At 39.9% G+C, this 25,884-nt stretch overlaps 1 protein-coding gene across 8 annotated transcripts in view; it reads right to left on the reverse strand.

Moving 5' to 3' along the window:
* The window catches only part of NAB1 (NGFI-A binding protein 1), a 44,695-nt gene that overhangs the window by 16,855 nt on the left and 1,956 nt on the right, over positions 1 to 25,884 (reverse strand). For 4 of the 8 annotated variants that reach the window (XM_082690546.1, XM_082690545.1, XM_082690547.1 and 1 more), the window contains exons 2-4: positions 16,519 to 17,356; positions 4,631 to 4,764; positions 2,031 to 2,082 (exon numbers count right to left, since the gene is read on the reverse strand). In XM_082690546.1, coding sequence (XP_082546672.1) covers positions 2,031 to 2,082; positions 4,631 to 4,764; positions 16,519 to 17,356 — 1,024 coding nt within the window. Of the gene's footprint in view, positions 1 to 2,030; positions 2,083 to 4,630; positions 4,765 to 16,518; positions 17,357 to 18,061; positions 24,113 to 24,152; positions 24,216 to 25,884 lie in introns of those variants that run through there. The other 4 variants (XM_082690552.1, XM_082690549.1, XM_082690551.1 and 1 more) reach the window with 3 other exon arrangements.

A 25,884-nucleotide genomic window follows, 5' to 3' on the forward strand; every position in this document is an offset into this window, starting at 1 on the left:
TAAAACCATGTCATCACGAGTTAGATTATCTTCTAATGGCCTTTTTGGTAATTCCGGCCATTTTTTTGGCATTGTATCTGAGACTAACTGGTCTTAAGCATTACTCAAGAGCTAACAGTGATGCTGATTACAAATACAAGCACAACTTTTAAAAGTAGGGCCTTTTTTGGACAAAATTCTTCTCTTCTTTGAGAACCACTGCTTTAGGATAAAGTTTTTAAGAAGTCAAAGATGCTTAGCCATAGCCACTCATTATCTCAACTCACTGATTTTATTAAGTGCTTATTAAGTGTAAGGCACTATTATCAAATCCGAGTACAAAGCAGTGGACAGACAGATAAGAGCTATATTCTCATCCAAAGGGCCAGATTGATAACAAAAACAAATACATCATAGTTTCCGATGCCGGCGAGTGCTGTGAAAACCAACAAAACAAAGCAGGAGAAAGAGACTAAATGCGACTGAGGTAAAGGTGCCCTTTCAGAAAGGGAGGCAAGAAGTCAGAGGCAGCTCGGCTGTGAGCTGAGGCCCCATGAAGAGCTGCAGAACGGTCTGCGCCGGGGAACAAGCAGCGAGTGCTGAGGCAGGATGAGCTCGACCTGTTCTAGCACCGAAGAGTGGGTCAGTTTAGTAGGGACACAGTAAGAATGGGGAAGTGTGGCAGCAGATGAGGTCAGACACGCAGATAGAGTCAGATCACGTAGGGTCTTACATGTCTCCACGAGTGTAGATTTTATTCTAGGCACAGGAGAAAGCCACTGGAAAGATTTAAGTAAGAAAGTGAGAAAGGGAAACATGTTTAAAAGGTAACTGTGGGGACGCCTGGGTGGCTCAGCTGGTTAAGCGTCTACCTTTGGCTCAGGTCATGAACCCAGGGTCCTGGGATTGAGTCCCTCGTGGGACTCCCTCTCAGGAGGGAGTCTGCTTCGCCCTCTGCCCACCCAACCTCCCTTGCATGCATGTGTACACATACTCTCTCTCAAAAATAAAAATAAGAGAAAAAAAGGTAACTGTAGCTTTGGTGTCACTGAAAGACTATAGACAAACAGACGCTTTGTTAAAATAATGAGAAGAATTTAGGGTAATCTAACACAGCTTATTTGCTTTAACTTGAAATGAACGGATGTCGAAGGGAGTACAAGCCCTCATCCTCTGCCCAAGAAAAAAAAGGAAGGATCTCTTAGACTTCAAATTTCTATTCTGCTGAAGACCGGCCTTTAAAAAAACATTCAATCCAAATTAATGAACAGTAGTTTTGAAACTATTCTATAGTTCTGACAGCCCTAAGAAAAGGATATATTTTTTCTTGCTCAACTCCCACCTTACCTCTTGCAGACCTACAATCAGAAGGACAACCTCGGGGCTCCTGGGTGGCTTGGTCAGTTAAAGCATCAGACTCTTGATTCTGGGGCCGGTCATGATCTCAGGGTCCTGGGACTAAGCCCTTGGTCAGGCTCCTAGCTCCGTGGGGAGTCTACTTCCTCCCTCTCCATCTGCCTCCCTCCCCCTGCTCATTCTCTCTCGCTCTCAAATAAATAAATCAAATAAATAAATCTTAAAAAAAAAGAAATAAGAAGAAAAAGGACAGCCTCAACCATGATCCTCTAAAAGAGGCTTGATTACAGGAAAGTCTCCATTACTTGGAAATACTAAATTGTCATTTATTTCTCTCAGATCATTAATATAAACAACATTTAGCTCCTCTAAATTTGTACTTGGAAAGATGACTAATGATATAAATAAGATTATAAAAAAAATCATTTAATGAGTAGAGTTTTTAAATCTCTAAGAAACACCTATTGACAAATCAACCTGTGATAAATTGACTGGAAATCAATCTCATTATTGTTGCTTCCTTCTAAGAATTTCTTCAGTATTCTAGTTTGAATCAGATACTTCAAAGCAACAAAATTCTATATTGTCTTAAAGATTCTACAATTCATTCACATTTTTTATTTATGGAACGCCCTTTTTTTCAGTTTGAACTAGTAAACATTATTAGCATAAGAAAAATTAATGCATAATCTTACCTCCACTTTAATTCTCTTCGGGGATAATTCATCTCTTTCTCCACATTTTGACCTGAATAAAATGGGAAGGAGAAAAACTTGAGAAGGTAACAAATTTTATTCTAAAGACATCTCAATCTATAAACGTCCACCAAAACATACATCCCCGAAACCCTTACACCAGAAGTAAGACATTCATATTACAGACATAACAAAAAAGACTTTTCGTCACTTCTAAATTAACATCAGGGAAGTATGCAGACACAATTATATTATACATTTTAAAAGGCCACTACCTAAAAACTTCCCCACAAAGAAAGTACTCAATAAATATGTAATGATTATCAAATAATGCAAAAGGCAAAAAAAAATCAAGCAGGATTATACCACATGATATCTTCCTACAGACCAGCAGGAACACTTCAGGATAAAAGGCCCAAAGTGGCCATTTAAGATGAATGCTTAAGGCTACATAAGATTAAAATGCACCTATTGTCTATCTATTGAAACTACAGATGCATTTTCCCTCAACCTAGAGATCCCTCTGCTGGCACTCTATCCCAAGGGTACCTACAGATACATGAAACTGCCAATTAAACTGTAATAAGCCATCAATTACAAGTTATCCTTCAAAGTAAAAGATGTTAAAATGTGAAAAGTACATTTCAGAATCAACAAAATATGTATGTCATTATTTATGATGATATTTATAATGATAACAGGCTAGAAACAACTCAAGTATCCATCAGTAGGGCTGGGTAAATAAATCATAGTGGGGCACTGGGGTGGCTCGGTCAGTTAAGTGTCTGCCTTTAGCTCAGGTCATGGTCCTGGGATCATGCAACTGAGCCCAGCATCAGGCTCCCTGCACAACAGGGAGTCTGCTTCTCCTTCTGCCCACCCCCTGCTCGTGCACCTGTGCGCTCTCTCTCTCTTTTGCAAATAAATAATCTTTAAAAAAAATCATAGTACATATACACAATGCAATACCATGGCACTGTAAAAAATAATGAAGAAGATGTGTACATACTACCATAATGAGATTGCCGAGACATGTTAAAAACAAAATACAGAATAATACAGATACATACTACCTACTGTTTTTTGGTAAAAATGAGAAAATATATATCGTTGCAAGTACATTAACACAGACTGGAAAGATGAAAGATGAAAAAGAAACTAATAAAATGACTTCTTTGAGAAGAGGAAGAAGTTAAAGACCAGAATGGGAATGTAACTTTTTATATTACATATTCACATGGTTTTGGCTTCTAAATTATGCAAGCGTGTTATATATTTAACTTAAAAAGTATATAAATGGAAATACGACAAGAAACAGCTAAAAATTGTGGAAAGCAATTGCCTCTGGGTGTGGTATCCTGAAGGGGGCAGGGAAACTGGTGAGTTTCAGTACAAGCCCCATGTACGGTATATCTTAAAGCATGTACATGTATCACCTTGATTAAATTATGTAAATAAAGAAGTCAGAAAATTTTGTGTAATACAATGAAAAAAATTTAAAAATCACTAAATCAGCTCTTAATCATCCAACTTAAAAAAATCTTATAATTCTACAATATTGCTGCTATATATTCTTAGCCTGTTCACTTAGTCTAATAACTTCACTTTGTGTCTATGTGGGCTCTTAAGGCATAGCAAAGGAAACTGCTATGAGTTTGGGGCCAGAATGACAGTAAATGCCTCAACAGTGACTTTTCAAATGTGAACAGGTATGAGGGTAATCTGGGACCCTTGTGAAAATTTGGATTCCAAGACTCCATCCCCCAAAACTGTGATTAATTAGGGCCAGGGAGGGTGCTCAGGATGTGGTTTTTCAACACACGCTGAATTACGCTAACGCCAGGAGGTCATCTGCATCTCCTCAGAGAAGCAGCAGCACACACAACTCATGGTGAACTAGAAATCCACGTGCGACAAGAGAACAAAAAAGATGGAAAGATGAAAAAGAAACTAATAAAATGACTTCTATTGAGGAAGTCAATAGATTTAGGATTCAAATGAAGACGAGATGAACAATAAGACGTGTTTGTATTACATTTTAAAACCACCACTGCTTTCAACATATAAGTTTTTTACTTCAAATATTCCATATTCCACTTCTTATTTGCAACACACGTCCATATTCCATGTAATCTGGCATCTTCCAATGTTCCTTTAAGTACTGGCCAATGGAGTCTCTTCATCCATTCAACTAATCTCATTGGATTGGAAACACCTTGCCAAAGGAACCACTTGGCTTCTACCAAGAGTTCAACAAGTTCACACGGTTAGTGAGTATACAAGTAAGTCTATACATACTAACTACATCTCATCATCACACTCAAAACCAAAGCATCTGTGTGAGAAGAATGTTAAAACCACTATCAGAACAATGCTATAGTGCTACGGAACTGTCTTTCAAAAGAAAGACAAAAGGAGAATTAAACAAAACCACCTTAGCAGTGTTTTGAATAGTCACTTCACTCTTTAATTTTATAGAACCACAGTCACATTACACTTCTACTTTTTAAAAAAATGCTTATAGTCTATCAGTGGGTAATGCTGTATGCTCTACCTCTACCAAGCAACGCAAAAATATTGCCTGCCAATTAGACACTTACTTAGTGGTTCTGTAGGTATATTTGTAGGTGACTTCTCGAGAAATCTGCCTGGCCAGAGCAAACAGTTCATCTCTTCTCGTCAGCAGCGCATTATCCTTTACACAGAGCTGAGCAGCCGCTTCATTAACAGTGAGCTGTGTATCCAAACAAAGTTTAAAAATTATAAACATCTGTATTTAATCAATTAAGAAAATGTTTCACTTAAGGATAAAAAATGTCACATTGTATAATGAGATCATAGTTTATAAAAAGGCCTAATTTCAGAAAAAAATCACATCACCTACCATCTCTCAGAACTCAAATTAATCAAAATAGTCACCCTGGTTTATGTATTTATATACTTAATTTTTGTTTAGGCATGGATTTATAGAAAATAAGCAAAATAAAACAACAAATTCTGTATCTCATTTTTATGAAAAGCCAAGGATTTGATATGACTTGTTGCTACTAGTTCCCTAACTAAAAGTGAGTATATGCGGTCTGACAGGTATTTTTTTTTTCAGTGTGAACTGATATGAAACTTCTTAGGAAGGAATAAGAGTTAGATGATTTGAGTTAAATATTTATCAAATTACTATAGTCAAAAAACAGAGTTACCACAGATTAGGGCCATACAGGAAAATCAAGGTCTTGGAGTCACTAAATCTCTAAAATTCATCTAATTCCACTCTTTTATCTATGTGGTAAATAATGTCAATACAGAAATGCTACTTGACAAAAGAACTGTATTGAAACTTAAAATAGCAATGTTATCCAAATTGAAAATCTGTTAATTGTTTAATTAGAAAAGGATTTTTCACGTAATTTTGCCAATTTAAATAGATGTAGGGAATTGCCATGCAGTATATCAAACTTTTTCAAAAAGCAAGAAACACACTCGTGGCAGGCATGACTGACAGCAGAGTGATGACAGACAGACCTGAGGTGAGTCCTGCGGCATCACTTACCATCTGTGTGACTCTGGGCGTCTAAAAACTTCTCAGAGCCTCAGCTTTCTCAGAGGCAAAAATAGGATAATCAAAACGGTAACTACCCCAAGTGGCTAACAAGAAGAAAATGAGACACACCTGGCACAAGGTTGTTCTTAGTATTAGTTCTTGTTTTCCTTTCATAAAAAAACAGGCATTACTTCCTTCCTACCAGGGCATCCCATTCTGTTCACAAAAATGTTCTATATTTAAAATTTTCAAAAATACAGAGAAGCAACAAAGAAATTCAGCCTTCATTGTATTAAGGCAATGCAGAGTGCAAACCTTCCATCTATTAATATTTTATTTTTTTTTTAAGATTTTATTTATTTATTCATGAGACACACAGAGAATCAGAGGCAGAGGGAGAAGCAGGCTCCCTGCAGAGTCTGGAGCCCAATGTGGGACTTGATCCCAAGACCCTAGAGCCTAAAGCTGAACGGAAGGCACATGACTGACCAAATGAGTCAGCCGGCACCCACATCTATTAATATTTTAATGTATATTATTCTAATATCTGTGAACATACAAACATGCATGTGAATATAGATTTGTAACTGCCTTTTTTCACTTATGTATGCTGTATTTTTTACTTCTATCATGTTGTTAGGCAGAAACTTCGTTTATTTATGTCAGCATCTGGCATGGGCTGGCTACTCAACAGGTACCTGTTGGCTGATAAATGAGTAAATACTCTTTACGATGTCATTTTTACTACACCGACATATAATATTCCATTGTAGAGAAGAGCAATATATTATTTAAACCAACCTCACTCTGAACATGAAACTTTTCATGTATGTGTTCACGTATTACAAGGTAAGCTGCAAGAATGTTCTTAACTATGTATCTTGGCACACATATTCAATTGTTTTCTTAGAATAAACTCCTAAGAATAAATTTGTCAGGTCACAGACTATACTAAACTTTACAAGATTTATAGATTTCCCCAAATTACTCTCCAGGAAAACTGCTCCAAATCATAATACTACCAACAATTACATGAAGATCCATTATCCAGAATCAACCAATACTGGTTATTTTATTTTAAAAGCTTTACCAATTTGATGTATTTTCCGTATCATTTGGTTATAATTAACATTCCTTTGACTATAAAACTGAACCTTTTTTCTTATGAAGTATTTTAAAATTTGCTTACTCATGGCAGTTGCCTGTTTCTTCTACTGCACTATTTGGTTTCTTAGGGACTTCAGGAATTCTTAATGCATTAAGAGCATTAACTTTTCATATGCAGTGGCTTTTCTTTTTCATACCTTATCATTAGCCTTATGGTTTTTGTCTTGGGTGCCATGCATAGAAACTCCCTTCTCACCCTAAAACATGAATGGTTTCCTGTAATTTGGCATAACAGTTTTATTTTTTCCACTTAACTACTAAACCATTTAGAATGTGTTATGGTGTATGATATAAATCACGTATTTAACATTCCCCTCCCCAGATTTCTACCTATAATTTACATTGTCTAATTCTCAACTAATTTTGCTATGGACAAGGTCATACACCCAGGCCTCCTATTTTAAACCCACAACTGAAAATGAGAGCATAATAGGAACAATGTGTTTTCAATCTTCTCCCCTTTTCCTAAAGAATCATCAACAGATCAATTTCTTCGCTAAGCGCCTTTTTAAAAAATTTATCTACTTATTTTTATTTATTTATTTTTATCAACATATAATGTATTATTTGCCCCAGAGGTACAGGTCTGTGAATCGTCAAGCTTATACACTTCACAGCACTCACCATAGCACATACCCTCTTCAGTGTCCATAACCCCAACCACCCTCTCCCTCCTCCGCCCCAACCCTCAGTTTGTTTCCTGAGATTAAGAGTCTCTTATGGTTTGTCTCCCTCCCAATCCCATCTTGTTTCCTTTATTCCTTTCCTACCCCTCAAACCCCCCACGTTGCCTCTCAACTTCCTCATATCAGGGAGATCATATGGTAATTGTCTTTCTCTGACTGACTTATCTCGCGCTTAAGTGCTTCTGAAAGGCACAATGTAACTGGAGCTAAAAGTGAAATATAAAGAATGATTTCCTAAATAAATTAACTTCAATTTTGGAAAAGCAGTAGCTACAATGACCTTGAAGACCTTCTTCAAGGTACCCTTTTAGGTAGCCCTTTCTTTCTTGCATTCGTACCCTAAATTAGTAGGGAGAGCTTTGGATTGTTATGAGGTGTTTTAACTGACATTTCAGAGGTACCACCTTATGCACAACCACAGAAAATAACCTTTCAACATCAACTGAAAATAGCGTTCTAGTATTCCATCATCCTACCAGAAACCAAAAACACAAATGTAGTATATTCTCTGTTACTGAATTCAGGCTTCCAGAGATCAAAAAAGTTGACTGAGCTCTCCAAGACCTTAGGGAAACTAACTGAAACTGTAGAAATAACTATCGCTCACGCCAAGTTGTAGTAAGAAGCTGATTCATCAGGGATCCCCTCAAAAATTGCATTTTCTGTTGGTGTTTTCTGTATTTCATGCTCCTAATTGTTAATAATTAAATCAATAAATATTATGATGTATTTTAAAAAATTATATAAATACTCTGTTAGTCACTGTAGTACCATACTAGCTTTTTTAAAAATTCCAAGTTTCCAGGGGCACATGGCTGGCTCAGTTGGTGGAGCGTGTGACTCTTGATCCCAGGGTCCTGAGTTTGAGCCCCACACAGGATGTGGGAGCCCGCTTAAAATTATTAAAGAAAAAAAAAAGAAGAAGAAGTAGTAGTAAAAATTCTAAGTCTTTAGTTTTTTTAAATAGGCATCACACCCAGTGTAGAGCTCAAGGTGGGGCTTAAACTCAGGACCCTGAGATCAAGATCTGAGCTGAGATCAAGAGTCAGATATTTAACCAACTGAGACACCCAGGCGACCCTATGTTTCTAGTTTCATTAAAAATATAAAATAGATATTCTCTCTAATTGGTTTACTTCCCCCAATTCCTCTTTTTTGTGGCTAAAAATGTCAAAAGTCCATTCATATTTTTATGTTAACTATTCCTTAAAGTTAGCTTCCTATCATTTGTAACTACACCTAAAGTTTTCTTTTCTGGTAGTTAAAATTATAATCTTTAACAATCAAATGACTGTGACTTTCCATTTTGTATTGTTAGCATAAAAATACCATGAGAATGCGCTGTGACAGGGTGGCTCAAAAGGCAATCAAGGCTTTCATTTCCAGCACAGGGAGGGAAGGGCTGGCCTCCTCAGAGAAAACAACTAAGAATATTGGATAAAAATAGGAGGAGAAATAACTTAAATGCTATCACTAAGCCAGCAAGACAACAGTAAGGACTAGTAAGGATAAAATGAATGAAGACAAAGTAAGTTGAGGACAGCTGCTAGACCAGATGACCCTGAGCTTCAGCTCCCAACCTCACAGGTCTGGTTAGTGTGGGAAGAGAACAGGAGGAAAAACCCAGGATCCACCAAAGGTGAGGGAGTCTGAGACCCCCTCCCTCCACAAGCTGAAATCCCAAACCACCACACCCCCACTGTAAGCCTGAAATAGAAATACACCTGTACTCCCAGGAGAACACAAGGGAAATTACCTGTCTTGAACCCTGCTACTGAGTAGGGGAAAACAGAAGATACTCCCTCGAGATTTCATAACCACCCCTGCAAATTAGCCCACACATGACTTTCAGCCCTAATTTACACTATATGGGCTGAGAATCTTTTTCACAGGTTTCCAGAGTGGTACTGTGCAGAAAACAGGTGACTGGTAGAAGAAAAAGCAAACAACCTCTAGAAGAATCCATTTTCTTCTTAGGCCTCAAAACATTCCCACAGTTCTAAGAAATATGAGTTATAGACAGAAATCACAAAATATCCAAAGAAATAGGCATCAAAAGTAAAAACCAGCAGAAATGACCTCAAAAACCTCAGAAAAAGAGATGAAAATGTGACTAAAGAATAATATAGTAAAAAAGATCAAGAAAAACTGAGAAAACAGAAGGAGAGAAAGAACTGGGGTAGAGGCAAACAGAAGACTTCAAAAGCAAACAACAGATAACACGGATTATAAACACAACAATGAAAAACCAAAAGCCAAGGAAATATCTTCAATTAGTAAGGGAAGATAACAGACAATACAGGATTTGATACCCAGAATAAACAACGAGGGCAAAATAAAGATATTTTAAAGTGGGTTGTGATTGGACAGAATTTGCCATCGGTAGGCCTCTGTTAAGAAACTTCTACATGATAAACTTCAGACTAAAGGAAACTAATTCCGACAGTAAATCAGATCTAAATAAAGGGAGGGACAGAAATACAAAATAAAATAAGGGAAATAAATTCAGAATAGTGGTCATTATAAAAAGTGTAAATAAGTCAATTGTTCCGGATAAAAGAAAAATGTGCCTATTAATTTTTTAATTCCAATACAAGAGCTGGATGTAAAACATGGATTCAGAAAAACTGAAAACAAAAGGATGGTAAAAAGATAACAAAGAGAAAACACATGTACTTGTATTAAAATCATACAAAATAGGCTTTTAAAGCAAAATGGGCTATGAAAGATTAGAAGAGTTGGTGCAGAGCACAGAAAGAAACAGAGAACTCCACAACCACAGTAGCCGGTTTTCACACAACTGTTCCTGACAGAGCACGCAGACAAAAGCAGACTACCTTAGAGTAAGCTTGCTGAAACACACACAGAACACTCCACCTGCAGAAACACACACGAAACACGGGCCACACTGAGCCACACTAAAATCTCAGTGGGTTTTAATATATGTAAGCCATGTGCTCTGACCACAATGTAATTCAGTTAAAAATGATTAGAAAAATAATTAAGGAAAAGCCCTCATATTTGGAAATGAAAACACACTTCAAATAATTCATGAGTAAGAAATCATAAATAAAAAGAGAAGTAATCAGAATGGGGGAGGTGGGACTTGATACCAAAACTTTGAGAATTACACCAAATCAGTATATAGTGAGAATTTATAGCCTTAATTGCTTACATTAGAAAAGAAGAACAGCTAAACGTCAATGAACTAGGAAGCATCTGAGTTAAGTTAGAAAAGAACAATAAAATGAACTGTAAGAGAGCACACGTGCACACACACTACACACACACACACACACACAGGGCACAACTAAGAATATCAGCTAAGCCAAAAGTTGCTCCTTTAGAGATCAGGGGTTGGAAAGCTTTTGCTGTAGAAGATTAGATAGTAAGTATTTTAGGCTTAAGAGGCCAAAGAGTCTTTGTTACAACTATTGAACTCTGTCTGAAGTTATAGCTCAGAAGCAGTCACACAGAGTACATAAACTAACTGGCCTGGCTGGGTTCTAACAAAAACTTACTGGAAAATCAGGAGATGGGCCACATTTGACCCACGCGCTGTAGTTCACACACCCCTGAAAAGATGAATAAAACAGACAAATCTCAGGCAAAACTGATCTGGGGGGAAAAGAGACAAACGGGAGTGGCTGGGTGGCTCAGCTGGTTAAGCGCCCGACTCGGTTTTGACTCTGATCATGATCTCGCAGGTTACGGGACGGAACCCCCCATCATGCTCTGTGCTCAGTGCGAATCTGCTTGAAGATCCTCTCCCTCCGCCCCTCCCCCCCACTCATGCGGATACACTCTCTCAAATAAGCAAACTGTAAAAAAAGATGAGAGAAATGTACAAACAACAGTAGGTCTTAAAAATGATAAACAACTTTACAATAATGAGTTTGAAAACTTAGATGAAATGGACATATTTAGAAAAATGTGACTTACCAAGATGACTCAAAAGAAGACTACTCTGATAGTCCTACAGCCCATTTTTAAAAATGATTTAAAAAAAATTCAAGTATATGATGCTGAAATCAATGCTTTCTAAGAGTTTAGAATAAAGCATCATAACTTATCAATAATGTATTCAGGTCTATCTATGGGGGTCCCAGGTTCAAAAATCCTCCCCTCTCAAAACTAAGACTGCTGGGTTCCTCTGAAAGCTTCAGCCTTGACTTCTCAGCACTACAAGGAAAACTGACCTAAATGTGGCGTATTCTGTGGGCCCAAGTCGTTATCTTAGTAACACATACACTTCAGCTCCTATAGAATTTCCAGTAGGTCTACAACTTACCCACTTACCCATCCACCCCCTCCCATCTTTAAGTGCCAGAAGTCTCCAATGGAAGATGCTATCTGACAAATATTCTAGAATGCCAAGCTGACGACTCGCTCGCATTTCTGATACCGCAAGCTCCTGCCTCCTCCACTGGCCTTGCTGCTTTCAACTTTCAGTTTCTTTCTCCTCATCCATTCACGGACTTAAGATCTGACACATACACTGCTTGTCTGCTTACCATGTAACACACCTTGGGAAAGACGAAACATCCTGTCTGCCTGGACTTCTAACACTTTGGGGTTTGTCCCTTAGAACCTGCCTCACCCCAACAACGAGTGCGGTTCAAGGCCCAGCCACTCACACTATCTTCATGGTCTGACTCCTATACACCAGGCCATATCCAGCGGGGTACCAAGACCATCGCTGATTTTTTAGCTTTAAGAAAACAAAAAAGTGTTTATTCTAACAATGATTAATTTCATAATTCTTTCTGCCTGATACATAGTACATTTGGAAACAAGTATAAAAATGCATTAAGAAAGAGAATTTTATGTAGCTTACAGCTGAGAAAATGTTTTCAGGTGCAGATAACTTTTTGGTTTTCATTCACTAGTGACCTACATATTACAGCTGTAGGTCTTGAAAGATTGAAAGAACAGTGTCCACATGGGATTCATGAAGAAAACTCTCAAATACTGACAGTGACTTAACAATGAGTCATATATTTCCTTATTTGGAAATTGAGGACAAACCAGTACTGTTCTTTAATCTTAGGAATTTAGAAAAACTCACGTATCTTTCACTCATTTTAAATAGTCACGGGAGAAAATGTGAAATTACCATACCTAGGAGGTACACTTAATGTAGTACCTTTCTTTTAATTCTCTCAGGATTTCATAATATCCACCAAGTGCTGAATGGCTACTGGTTTGAAGGAAGCATCCTGACTCATAAACATCTATCCTAAACTGTATTTTTGGACCAGATTCACATACTTGAGTTTACAAATAACAAGTGGTCTAAGTTTCAAAGATATAAGCCACATCTTCTAAAGCCCCCGCCCCCACATCTCAGCCTTCTAGCACTCATTCTGAGTGTTCTCTTATTTTGGGAAACTCATGATAATCTCATTACCTAAATACCATCTGTACCTATTTATCCAAAGAAGCAAAGAAACCTTAAGCAAAAGCCAAGTGTGAAATAATTTTTCTATTTTTTAAAAGTAGGTTAGGACTTTAAAAAGAAAAAAAGTGAGGTTGATTTGGTTTATCAAAGTCATCTCTTAACATACTTTCACTTTGAAAAAATACTGACTCAACTTTGGGTTTCATCTGCTATATTTTAAAATTACATTAGAGGGGCGCCTGGGTGGGTCAGTGGGTTAAGCCGCTGCCTTCGGCTCAGGTCATGATCTCAGGGTCCTGGGATCAAGCCCCGAGTTGTGCTCTCTGCTCAGCAGGGAGCCTGCTTCCTCCTCTCTCTCTGCCTGCCTCTCTGCCTACTTGTGATCTCTCTCTGTCAAATAAATAAATAAAATCTTAAAAAAAAATTACATTAGAACTAGATTAAAGCATGAAACTAAAACTACCAACATGTATTGCCCTTTGTTTTCTATTAATGACAACCATAATAGCCTTTTGGTAGATTCCTCCATTAATTCATGGGTAATGAAAGCATCAAAGTGTGTCTGAATTATAATGCTAAGTGTATTTTCTAGATGGATTCCTAAGTTCTTGTGAGTCAGTTACTGTACGGGAACTATACATACAATTACAAAGGGATATGCCCCAAATAGATCAAATCAGATGCACTGTTACTTAAAACATTTTGCTAACCAATTTCCTTATTTTAAGCTCCAGTATGCATTCACATCTAAAAGCGTTTATTTAAAAAGATGACTGTGAAATTGCTGAAAACAAGATTAATATACAAAAATCAGCCAGTGACAGTAATCTTTTTTAAAAAGTGGGAAAAAATTTCACTTACAATTATATCCTTTTTAAATCTTATATATTTGCATATCCTCTATTAAATAAAAACTTGAATATATAGAAGACATTTAATATGTATATATATACTTCACAGTATTTGACCTAACAAGAAATGTGCGAAACCTTTGTGACACAGGAATAAAACTGTAGAATTATGAAGGAATATAAAAGAGCTAAATATGTGAATATACACACTACATTACTATATGGGGTTTTCATTATTTTAAGTATGTCAGTTTTTCCCAAATTAATCCATACCTTTAAGGAATTTTAAAAAAATACCATAGAAATTTTTGGGCAACTTAATAAATGCATTAAACATTTCATTTGGGGGGGCCTGTGGGTGGCTCAGTAGGTTGGGTGTCTGACTTCAGCTCAGGTCATAACCTTAAGGTCCTGTGATTAAGCCCCACATCTGCGCCCTACTCCGTGGAGAGTCTCCTCGTCCCTCTCTTTCTGCCCCTCTTCTTGCTCATTATGCACACTCTTACTCTCTCTAATAATTAAAATCTTTTAATAAATAAATAAATATAAAAATTACATTTGGAAGAAGAAATGCATGACCACCCAGAAAGATAGAAGCTACAAAACAAGACTACTGAAGGAACACTTGCCTGTCCAGATATTAAAATACATTATTTAGCTACAGTAATTAAAGTAATTCTATACTGGTAAAGGAATAGCGAACTAGACTAATGAAATCATATAGGATAGATCAATAAATATTACTATATAAAATTAAACTTCCACATGGCAAATGAGTCTGAAAGGTCAAAGCACAAATGATAATCTGGGAAAATGTTTACAATGTAAGACCAAAGGTTAATATCCTTAAAATATAAAAATTTCTAACCAATCAAATTTCTTAGGGGTAAGAAAAATAAATTAAAACATCAAACAATTAAATGTTAAACAAAACATTAAACAATTAAAACAAAACAAATGATAAGAACATAAAATTTTATGTCTGTTATACATATGAAAAGATAGTCATCCTCACTAAGTAAACTTGAGCAATGAAAATTTTTCATCTGTTAGACTGTCAAAGATTAAAAAGAATGATAAATGCAGTATTAGCAAGAGTGTGGAGAAATGGACAGTTGCATGTAATAATGGAATTATAAAGCTGTAGTTGTATAATGCAATTCAGCAGCATCTACTAAAATATTAAATCTATTTATTCTTTGACTCCATTATACTACATGTTGGAATCTATTCTACAGGAAAACACGCCAAGTCTGTCTGTAAAAGAGTATGTATATAATGTTCATATCTACCATATCAAAAAAATAGAAACATCCTAAATGACAAAATGAATGGTTCAGATAAATAAGTAACGGCATGTTCACATTCTGGAATACAATGACCCCAAAATAAAAAAGGTAACTCTAGGTGTATTCACTTGGAAAGATACCTAATATATATATTGTGCTGTGAGTATAGTGTTATAAGTTTTTTTTAAAAAAAGGAATTAGAGGATAGTGTACCAAATATGATCCCTTATTTGTACACGTAAAGAAAACTATCTGAAAGTTTACAGATTCAACTTCTTTACATCCTTTTGTAATAATTGAATATTTTTGCAGTAAGTTTTATTTACTTATTTATTATTTTTTAAATATAAATTTGCAGTAAATATTCTTTGCTCTGCTAAAGTACAAATCAGGGGGGAAACCTAATGTTTCTTACATGGAATACTACATTCAAATGAACATTTTATTTCTTCTACAGGATTTATTTCTTCTATCGGATAAATGCTATAAAAATTTAGCAATAAAATGTCTTTTTAACTCTGAAAATGCATTTATCTGCCACACATGTATAGGGTGTGTTAGACTCTGAGGATGTAAAAATGAACGAGACATTATCTCTGCCCTGAAGAAAACCAAAGCACGCTGTGAGGGACAGGTCAGCTACACGCACGTCCAGTGAAGTGCTTACGTCACGGCGACTGTGGTGTCTGCAGGGACAGACACGGAAAGGAAAGGGAAGGTCATTCTACTTGTGGGAAAACTTATCCGAACAGACTTAGGCTCATCCTTGAGCGACATGTCAGCCGAGGCGCCCCGACCGCGGACGAGAGGGAGGCGGGCAATGCGGGAGAGGGAAGAAGGGTTTTCTGGACAGAGCGCTGCAGAGGATGGGAATTTGAATGCCGAATGCCAAACCGAAACAATTTTCAAATCCATCGTAATACCTGTGACATTCGTCCACTAAAGTGTTACTGTCTATGCTAGCTGAAAATCACTTTTAAGTTCTGGTCTTGTTTTTTATGACTTTTGTTTTCTAAAGTCGACGAAAACGCCGCTGTCCCCCACGTCTCCGAGAGAGGGACGGGCCGAGACAGACCCTCCGGCCGGCTCCGGGCCCAGCGCGGAGCCCCCGCGGGACTCGAGCTCACGGCCCTGAGCCGGTGACCTGAGCCGAAATCAAGGGTCAGACGCTTCCCTGACGGAGCCCCCCAAGGCCCCGACATGGCTTTTCCGTGAACCGTTGTAAGTAAAATCCTATTTTCTGTCTTAATTAAAAAACAGGCCGCCTTTAAGCGCCGCGGCTCCGCGCTCTGCGGCGTCGCCCGGGGTTTCCGGAAGTCGCCCTCGCGGCGTCGGCGCCGGCGCGCCCGGGCCCCACAGACGCGCCCGGGCCCCACAGACGCGCCGCACGCGCCGGACACGCCCCGTCTTCCGTGCGGAGGGACCCTCCTGCCCCCGCGGACGGGCGCGGGCGCCGCTCCCCGGCCGGACGTCCCCCGCGGCCGAGCGCCAGCGCACTCCCCGGTGAGGAACCAGGACAGACGCGGGAGGCTCGACGGGCCCACGCGGCGTCCTACCTCGTGCAGCGTGAGGTGCTTCCCGTCCTTCCTCTTGGAGTCGAAGCGGCCGTAGATGGCGCTGTACTTGCGGATCTCCTCCTCCTTGCGCGGGTCGTCGTCGCTCATGTCGAAGATGTGGCCGACCATCTTGGCCAGCTTCTTGTTGCTCCTCAGCAGCTCCCGCACGTCGGCCGCGTCGCTCCTGGGCAGCGACGGCGCCAGCCGCTCCACGCACTCGGCCACGGAGAGCGCGGCGGCCGCGTCCAGCGCCTCGCTGCTCTCTCTGGGGGACGCGGGCGAGCCCAGGTCGGCGGGCGACAGGCTGTGCTCGCTCTCGGGGGCGTGGTGGCCCTGCCAGAGTCTGGCCTCCCCGAGGCCCGGCAGCACCACGCTCCCCGCCGCGTCCGCCTTGCCCTGCGCCAAGCTCTGCACGCAGGTGGCGGCGGCGCACTTGGGGATCTTCAGGTGCGGCTCGCGCGCGCTGCTGCCGCGGTCGTAGCTGCTGCAGGACACGCCCAGCCAGGCGGGCGAGCCCTCGGGCAGCTTGTAGATGGGGATGCTGCTGACGGGCAGCGACGTCAGCGGCTGGTTGAACAGGCCGGGGTTCGTCACCCAGTCTCTCAGCGCCTTCTGGAGCCTTCGGACGTGGAGGGGCTTGCTGGCCATGCCCACGAGGGCCATGATTTCCAGGAACTCCTCCTCCCCCGCTTCACAGAGCTGCTGGACATCGTCACCACCTTGTTGGATAAAGGCATCAAAATAAGAGAGCAGATTGGCTTTTTGTAATATTCTGTACAGCTGCAACTCCCCCAGCGTCCTGGGTAAGGCCGCGGCCATTACTGTGGATGGACTCAACCTGCAAGAAGAAGAAGAGAGGACACAGTCGTGACGCTGGCTCCGACATTCCTACACGTCCTCATGGGACACTGCGGAACGGACAGAAGCGCTTCCGGAAGGGCAAAGACGAGGAGCATTTGCGCAGCAACTGCCTTTAGTTAAAGGAAGCATTCCCCCTTGACCAAAGTCACCTCATGTTATTCTTCTACCAATCCTAGTGGTCAGGATAACTGTTTCCATTTTTAAGTGAAAAATATAAAGAATATAAGTAATTGGGGGCGCTTGGGTGGCTCAGTGGATTAAGCCTCTGCCTTCAGCTCAGGTCATGATGTCAGGGTCCTGGGATGGAGCCCCGCATCGGGCTCTATGCTCAGCAGGGAGCTGGCTTCCCTTACTCTCTCTCTGCCTGCCACTCTGCCTACTTGTGACCACTCTCTGTCAAATAAATAAAATTTAAAAAAATAAAGAATATAAGTAATTTGCCTAAAATCTTACAGGCAGTCAAGCAGAAGTCAAGGACTCAAATCAAGGCTCATGGGGGCTCTATATCCCATACTTCTGTCAATGCATTTTGCTGCTTGCTTCCGTGGTGTGAAAGGTGAGGTGAGTAACAATCAGATTCAGGGAGGAGATAAGTCTGTTACGCTGCCATTTGCTGAATACTGACTTTGCGTCAGACAATATGACATCTACAAACGGTAACCAACTCACTGGTTCGACTTACAATTTTTCAGCTTTATGATGGTGGGAAAGCCGTATACACTGAGTAGAAACCACGCCACTTTGAGTTCTGATCTTTTCCTGGGCTAGTGACACTCCTGATGCTGGTCAACAACAGCGAGCCAAAGCTCCCAGTCAGCCACACAATGATGAGGTCAACAGCTGATATGCTTACAATTATTCTGTACCCACACCAACCATTATTTTTCCACCTTCAGAACAGTATTCAATAAATTACATGGGCTATTCAAAACTTTATTATAAAATGGGCCTTGTGTTAGGTGATTTTTGCCCAACTGTAAGCTGGAGTGTTCTGAGCACAATGAAGGTGGCTAAGCTAAGCTCTGATATTCAGTAAGTTAGCTGCATTAAATGCAACTCGTGGCAATTTTCAACTTTCGACAGATTTCCTGGCATGTAACCCCAATGGTAAGTCAAGGAAGATCTGTAATCCTTGTAGCAGCCCTGCCAGACTGGTACAGTAATTCCCACTTTATAAAGAAAAACGAGTAAGATTGGCCTGGTAGGCTGAGCACAATGGATTGGATTTCAGTATGAATTGGAGGTCAGAAGACAGGTGGTGTATTTAAGAACCCAGGAAAAGAGGCAGGAAAATTTCAAAATAAATGACAAGATTTGGTGAGCACTTAGGTACTAGTGATAAAGGAGAGGAAATGGCTACCATTCTTTGACACTTTTTTGCTGAGTCCATGAAAAGAGTAACAGATTGACCGCGGGATTACATCTGTGAGAGTCTAAGAACTGCGAAGGCACTGGGGTACAGAAAAATCAGGATGATGGGATTCTCTTGTAAACATCTAGCACTTGAAGATGGCGTAAGGTAGGATGTTTCAAAACTCTGCCCTGTGTGCAAAGTAGCAGCCTGGATCTTGGTGTGTGTAAGGGTCAGAGACACAGGCTGGAACAGAGGATGGAACAGCCTCTAATGCAGCTGCAGACAGCCCAAGACAGTCCAGGAAGAAACAGAATTTGGGGGCCCAATCAAGACCAAGAAGCCTGCTTTTAAAGAGACAGAACAAGACCCAGCAAAGCATTTCTTGACCTCTTAGCAGCCTTTAAAAGTTATTCACAGTTGCCTGGAGACCTCCCACATACAAAGAGGAGTTGGCCAAGTACTTCCACTTAAGAGAAACAAATAAGCATGTTATAATCAACTTGCACCTTCAGGATTAAAAAGGACCTTGTGGCCCTCTATAGAGAACATTACAGAAGAGCATAAGAATATGTAAGAATATGTATGTGCATCAGAGGGAAATGGAAGGTCCAGCCTCAATTCAAAATAGTACAGAGCAACAGTGAACTAGGAGATAAGGTAAGCAGAAGAGTATTAGGACATCTCTGAAGGCCAGGAGGCCACCACATCTGGGACTTGTTCTTTATACCATGATCAAAATACTATCAAAATTCTAGTCTCAGTCATCCCACTCAGGGATACTATATCTCCCTGACACCCTAAGGACTGACTTCTGGGAAGCCCCATCTTCAGGAATGTCTGTGTCACCCACAATCTGCTTTGATTAGCCAGTGACCGCCTCAAATTTTATGGTCCTTTATTTTATAAGGGTATTTCCAGGTGACTTGATAACTTCCCAAGGCATACAAAAAAAAAAAAAGATTCAATTGGGGAGCAGCAGCTTTCTAACAGCACCCAGGACCATCACTTGGAGCGCTGATAATTTCCCGGATGCCTGGGTGGCTCAGTGGGTTAAGAATCTGCCTTCCACTCGGACATGATCCCAGGGTCCTGGGAAAGTCCCTTATCACACTCCTTGCTCAAAAGGGAGTCTCCTTCTCTCTCTGACTGTGGCTCCCCTGCTTGTGCTCATGCGCAAACAAATACATTTTTTAAAAAATCTTGAAAAAAAATACAATTTCCCAGGTCATTGTGTTGAGACTCCCATGGTTTGGCAAACTTGGTGAACTACAATAGAAGATCCCTATTTAGTGTAGCCTCTGGGCACCAGGAACTCCTACTTGTTCTGTGATCATCCAGATTCTTTAAATCTACCTTCAGGTTCAGGCCACTTGACCCCTCTGGATAAAAACCCTCTTGCATCTTCTACATCACACAGAGGAGTATCTACTTGTCCTCCCACTCCAGGGAGACTCTCCAGGAGAGAGTATATCATCCAGCTGGACACTAACCCACAGAAACACAACTCTTGGGAACTATGGATACAAGTTTAAATCTGTATTGGATTGCATTATACCAAACGTAGAAAGCGTCTAAGGGAGAAAAGAAACTTCCTTTCCCATCATACACCGAATGCAAGAGCTTCAAAGACTTTCAACTCCAGTACACAAAAAAAATACATATACAGGTATAACCACACATATGCGCGTGCGCACACACACAAGCAATCTTTTTTCATTTAAATTCAATTAATTAACATATAATGTATTATTGGTTTCAGAGGCAGAAGTCATCCATCTCATATATACCATGTGCCCACACAATCTTCTCTTCTGAAGAGAGCTATGCAACTGCAAGGTTTATGGTGTCATCAATTATCTCATCATATGTGCTCCTCTTAGATTTTCTCACATCTCTTTCGTCTAAAGAGTATGTGTGAAAATCAGTTAAGAATAGTTTTTGAATCTTTTTATTAGCAACAAAAGATACGTCAAACTTAAAGAGAAACTTAAGGAAAACTAAAGCCCCAAACTTAAGTTTTATTCTTCTAAAATGTCTATAATTTTGGAAAAAATTAATTTCAAATCTTTTCCTTTCTCATCTTTACCAAGGAAGAAAAGAAACCCCTAGTTCCTAAGGGGATAAAAAAGCAGAAGCAAGAAGAAAGTACTAGTTATTACACTATCTCCGTAATGACTGATAGGACCACGTGTGCATTCCCAAAGTCAAAATACCAGATGAAAGATAACGCCGAGAGCTCTTCAGGGTCCCAGGAGGCTTCTGAAGGCCCACACCTACTGCTGGGAGGGGAGTTTCCTCCTTAAGCTTTTGCCTTGGGAGAATGTTTCAGTTCCTTACAAATGCCTGTTGTGATATGATCATTCAAATACCCACCACCTCATATATGAACTCGATTTTGATTTAAAAGAAAATTCTTATGAGATTTTCTGTTTTTACAAATGCTGTATCTATTCATGCTTTAACATGAAGGTCAAATAAATCAGGAGCGAGCTTCTAACTGCAGCTCTTGAAGCTGAAGCAAACAGGAAAAGATCCTGCCAACAACACTGTACACAGATAGCTAACAGCACAGTGAATTTACTCAGCTGAAGACCGTTACCTGGTCTTTTCAGGATGCTGGAACAACCATGCTGAGTCTGACCTTTTCATGAATTCCACAGTGAAGAGAAACCAGTTACTAATTTTTACTGCATTCAAAATCCACACCAAAGGCCTGCTACCTACACACAGCGAGCGCCACTGGCACCAGCTTGAACGCTGTTCAGCCTGGTCCATTCCAGAGGAAGAGGAATTAAACAACAATGGATTCATTTAAGGCCATTTGTTGTCATTTATTCATTAATCTATTTTAAATGGTAACAGTTGCTCCAGAACCTTAAAAATAAAACAAAACAGAAAGCTGCCTCCTCCTTACAGGTAGGATCAGTCATCTGTCAGATTCAAACCTGCTCAATGAGAAAAAGGGGTGAGTTTGGCCCAGAAAACTCGACTGGTCAACTCCTATGTTGTCACTGAACCACAAGGAAGCACTCGACATGCCTGAGGGAAGCAAGACATCTCCCTTGGGATGCTGTGGGGGACGTGAGGACGTGGGGCCGTGGGGGCATGGTGTGGGACGGAGGGTCTTCCCGGCCTCCCTCCCTTCCAAGGAGCTTCAGTCCGCCTTCCTGGGCTCCGACTCGGTCGGAGCTCAGAGAAACCACCGTGTTATCACCCGCCCGTCCCTCGAACCTTTCTGCAGCCCCACCACAGCTCCTTGAAATGCTGGCTACCTGACTTGGTTAGGGGCATGTTATGCTCTCTTCCCTGCCTCTTAACTCATTTAAGTGCGTAACCAAATTCATGGCAGCCGTTCTTACAGTGTATCAATTCTCAACAAATACTGAAAGTAAAATTATCAGTGAACATCTATAATGTTTTTAATTTACAAAAATGATCCTCATAATGGACAAGTTTGAGAACATCAGCACAAATAATTTGTGATAATTTTGCATTTGAACTACTACCTGGAAATTGTCAAAATCTCAAATTTTTTAAGTCCAAAAGCAAGTGTCCATGTTTCTCTCCTTCCAGAATCCCAACTCTACCCTTCCCGTTTCTCTTTTTCAGTTGCATCACTATGCTTTCACCTTTGTGCTTTCTTCTTCCTTCCTCAAATCTTCATCTCCTTAAGCCACATATCCATCCTTTTCTTCTTTCTCTACCTCAAGAGCACCTAATTCTAGTTTCACCGCTTCTTGCTTCCACTCTGAAAACAGCTTCCTTACCTTCAAGACATCCCACCCTGCAATACCACCTTTATCTTCCTACAGTACAGGTGTGACTCTGTACCCATCTGTGCAAATTTCCCCACTGCAACGAGAAAGAAGTCCAGACTTCTCCGAGAGGCATCCCAGACCCAAACCTGTACCTTTCCAGCCTTCTCTCTGGTCCCAAACACAGCCCTGTGCTTACGCCAAAGAGATACACCAGGCACTCCTTGAATGTGCCTCCCACTTCCCTGCCCCTGTGCCCCGCATACTCTCTCCTGCCCACCTCCGCTGGTCTTTTCCACACCCCCTGGTGTCCTGTCCCTTCTCTGAACCCTACGCTTTCTCATTTTTTCCCCACTTCTTCAAACGACCCTTCATAGAGAACGAGTTACGAGGGTGAAGGAAGACAAAGAAGCAAGACATTTAAACACGGTGATAAGTGCTAAGTGTTATACAGAAGGAGCTATGGGATGAAGAAGAAACCTGGCCAGGCTCTGCAGAACAGAGGTTTTAAGCTGCCTGAAGGCAGAAACTCAGTCTCATTCATCTTCTATCCCCCACTTCTAGCTAAGTGTTCAATGTAAAATAACAACTCTATAAAGGCTGCTCCTGAATGAAACCCAACATCTGAGACAGATTATGACGAGCAGCCTCCCAAAGGGATGCTGTCTTTGTGAGCTGGTATCTCATGACCAATCTATCACTTTAGCTACTACTTTCCCTGAAAGCTTTTACATTCTCTCTTCCTCAATACTTCCTTCTTATAAGGCTATTTGGATTTCCGTAACATGGCTACTTTCCCCAAAGATCTAAGGATTATTTCCAGATACAGGAACTACATGTGGTTAGGACTATAATATACTTCATGGGTTAGTCCAGTCCCAACACCAGCATTTTAAAAGGTCATCAAAGATTCTAGGTCTTTTCCTTCGTTGTTCCTATAAATTAAAATGCAATAGAAGTTATCCACAAATATCAAATGGATTGATCATCACTACTCCTGAATCCTTCTCTTCATCATGCAGGAAATACACACACACACACACACACACAGCATATACACACTTCCATGAAGTCTGTGGCATTCGAAAGAACAGAGACCCTTCAGGAATGAGGAGATAACAAGGGCAGAATCCCAGTAAAATCTCACTTAGTTTTCATGCAAAGGACTATAAATTCCTTCCTCCCAACACAGCCTGAAATTTTTACTTTAAAACTGTCTAAGTTAACAGCAGCTTCTTACAGATTTATAAAAAATGTGAAAAACCTTGGGAAGAGTTAGCTCATGAGTCATTTACAGATTAAGGTGAATTAGTTCCACCAGATTGTTTTCCTCTTAACATCTAGACGGAAATCCAGTGCATGCTAAAGGAAATGAAAAAGTGGACTGGAAATGTTAAGGAAAGAATGAGGAAACCTAAGGGCAGAGACTGTATTTAAAGCCTCAGAAGTGCACCACTGAGTTTGGAAGAATGGAGTCTGAAGGTATAGGGGCCTGGTGAGAAAGGTGCAGTGGGTATACTGCAGGTTGAAACGGAAAAGGTTTAGGACAAGTCAGAGGTTGGCTTAGGCAAGGATAAGCATTAAGCCTGGGAAATGAATTGTTTTCAACTTTTGTCCTAGTGCTAGAACTCAAGCTGAAATAATTACATATAAAGTTTACTTACATCATGGGTTACTTCAGATTGCAGAGCTGGTGTTTCTGTGTTCCAAGTACCAAATAATTTAACCTAGGCAAATCAGTCAGCATTCAGTGATCTTAAAATATTCAGGATCTTATTACTGTCAGAGCTATGAGTTGAACACACAGCTCCTAATGAATTAACAGTAATTTAGGAAACATAAAATGTTCCCTCCTATGAATTTTTTTCTGAATTCTGAATGAAACTGGAGGAAAAAGTGTCTTACCCCTTCATAAGATATGGCTGGAAGTTCTTCAACCAACCAACAGACAAGTCATTCAACAAACATGAATGTCCTCTGAGCATGTAGAAGGCATGCTTTTTCCAGAAATTTCTCCTTAAAATTAACATACTGTGCAAATTAACTGCGCAGCCCCCTAAATCCAAGGTGTTGAGAAATGACAAAGTGTTTGAAAGCTTAATGCCAGGTTTTAGCTGTGCAAATTCTGACAAGATGAGGATTACTATTTTTTTCCAGCACCAACTTCTCAGTATTCCCACTTGTTTCATTATTAAGTTTAAGAGTATACTCTACTATTGTACTAGTTTTTGAACATGTCAGATCAAAAAGAAAATTTGCATTTAATATCATAACTACTATTCTTCATTCCACTGAAAAGAATGAAAGAAGCATATAAGATAAAACTGAATCTAAAACAAAGAGGCTGAGAATCTTATATCATGCTTGAAAGGGTATTATTTATTCCTTAATATACTTAATAAACTCCACGATAAAATATGCATAGGCAAGATAATTATACGTTAGCAGAATCTCAATACTGATCAAAACATATTATAAAATGTTCATTTCCATGAAACATAACATAAAACATCATATTCATAATGCACATGAACAGCACCAACAAAACAGACAGACCTCTAATGGAATGAGGCCCAAGTCTTAGAGTTTAGGTCAAGAGACACAAAAACCTGACATGTTTCTGTTTCCATCCAACCACCTTTTACTTTAAATACTTAAAGTTTGGGCGCCTGGGTGGCTCAGTGGGTTAAGCCGCTGCCTTCAGCTCGGGTTGGTTGTGATCTCAGGGTCCTGGGATCGAGCCCCAAGTCCTGCTCTCTGCTCAGCAGGGAGCCTGCTTCCTCCTCTCTCTCTCTCTGCCTGCCTCTCTGCCTACTCGTGATGTCTCTCTGTCAAATAAATAAATTAAAAAAAAAAAACCTTAAAGTTCAACCCATATATTCTTCAAAGATCTCTCCCACTTTGTAATACACTTAATTTCTTCTTTCAAAGCAACCACAGTGCAAACCCCCCAAATCTTGAATAATAAACCATTATGTCCTTAAAGTGTGATTAAAATATCAAATGCTTTAACTGATTCTCTAACAATGAGGGAGGATGAAAATAATTTAACTTCCCTATAAGACGATGGGTGTTATTTACTGGTCCCAAAAAGGGAAAATTTTTAATTAATTTAGTTGAGGTTAAATTGTATTAATAATTCTGGAAAAGGACAAGACGTAAATTATTAAATATATCAATTTGTTTACTAGACATATGAACTCACTAAATTTCCTTTTATCAGCTATAGTATTGCTAAGGATTTCTGTCATTTTAATAACATCCACAATTAGCAAGCAAAATGAAATAAAAAATCTACAATGCCTCCATGTTTGTATTATTATTACTGATTCATTCACCTATAACTAGGAATCACCAGAGCCAAGAAATATAACGTGTTTCTAATATCAGGATGGC

Source organism: Mustela nivalis (genome assembly GCF_964662115.1).
Source record: "Mustela nivalis genome assembly, chromosome: 11".
Lineage (NCBI taxonomy): Eukaryota > Metazoa > Chordata > Mammalia > Carnivora > Mustelidae > Mustela > Mustela nivalis.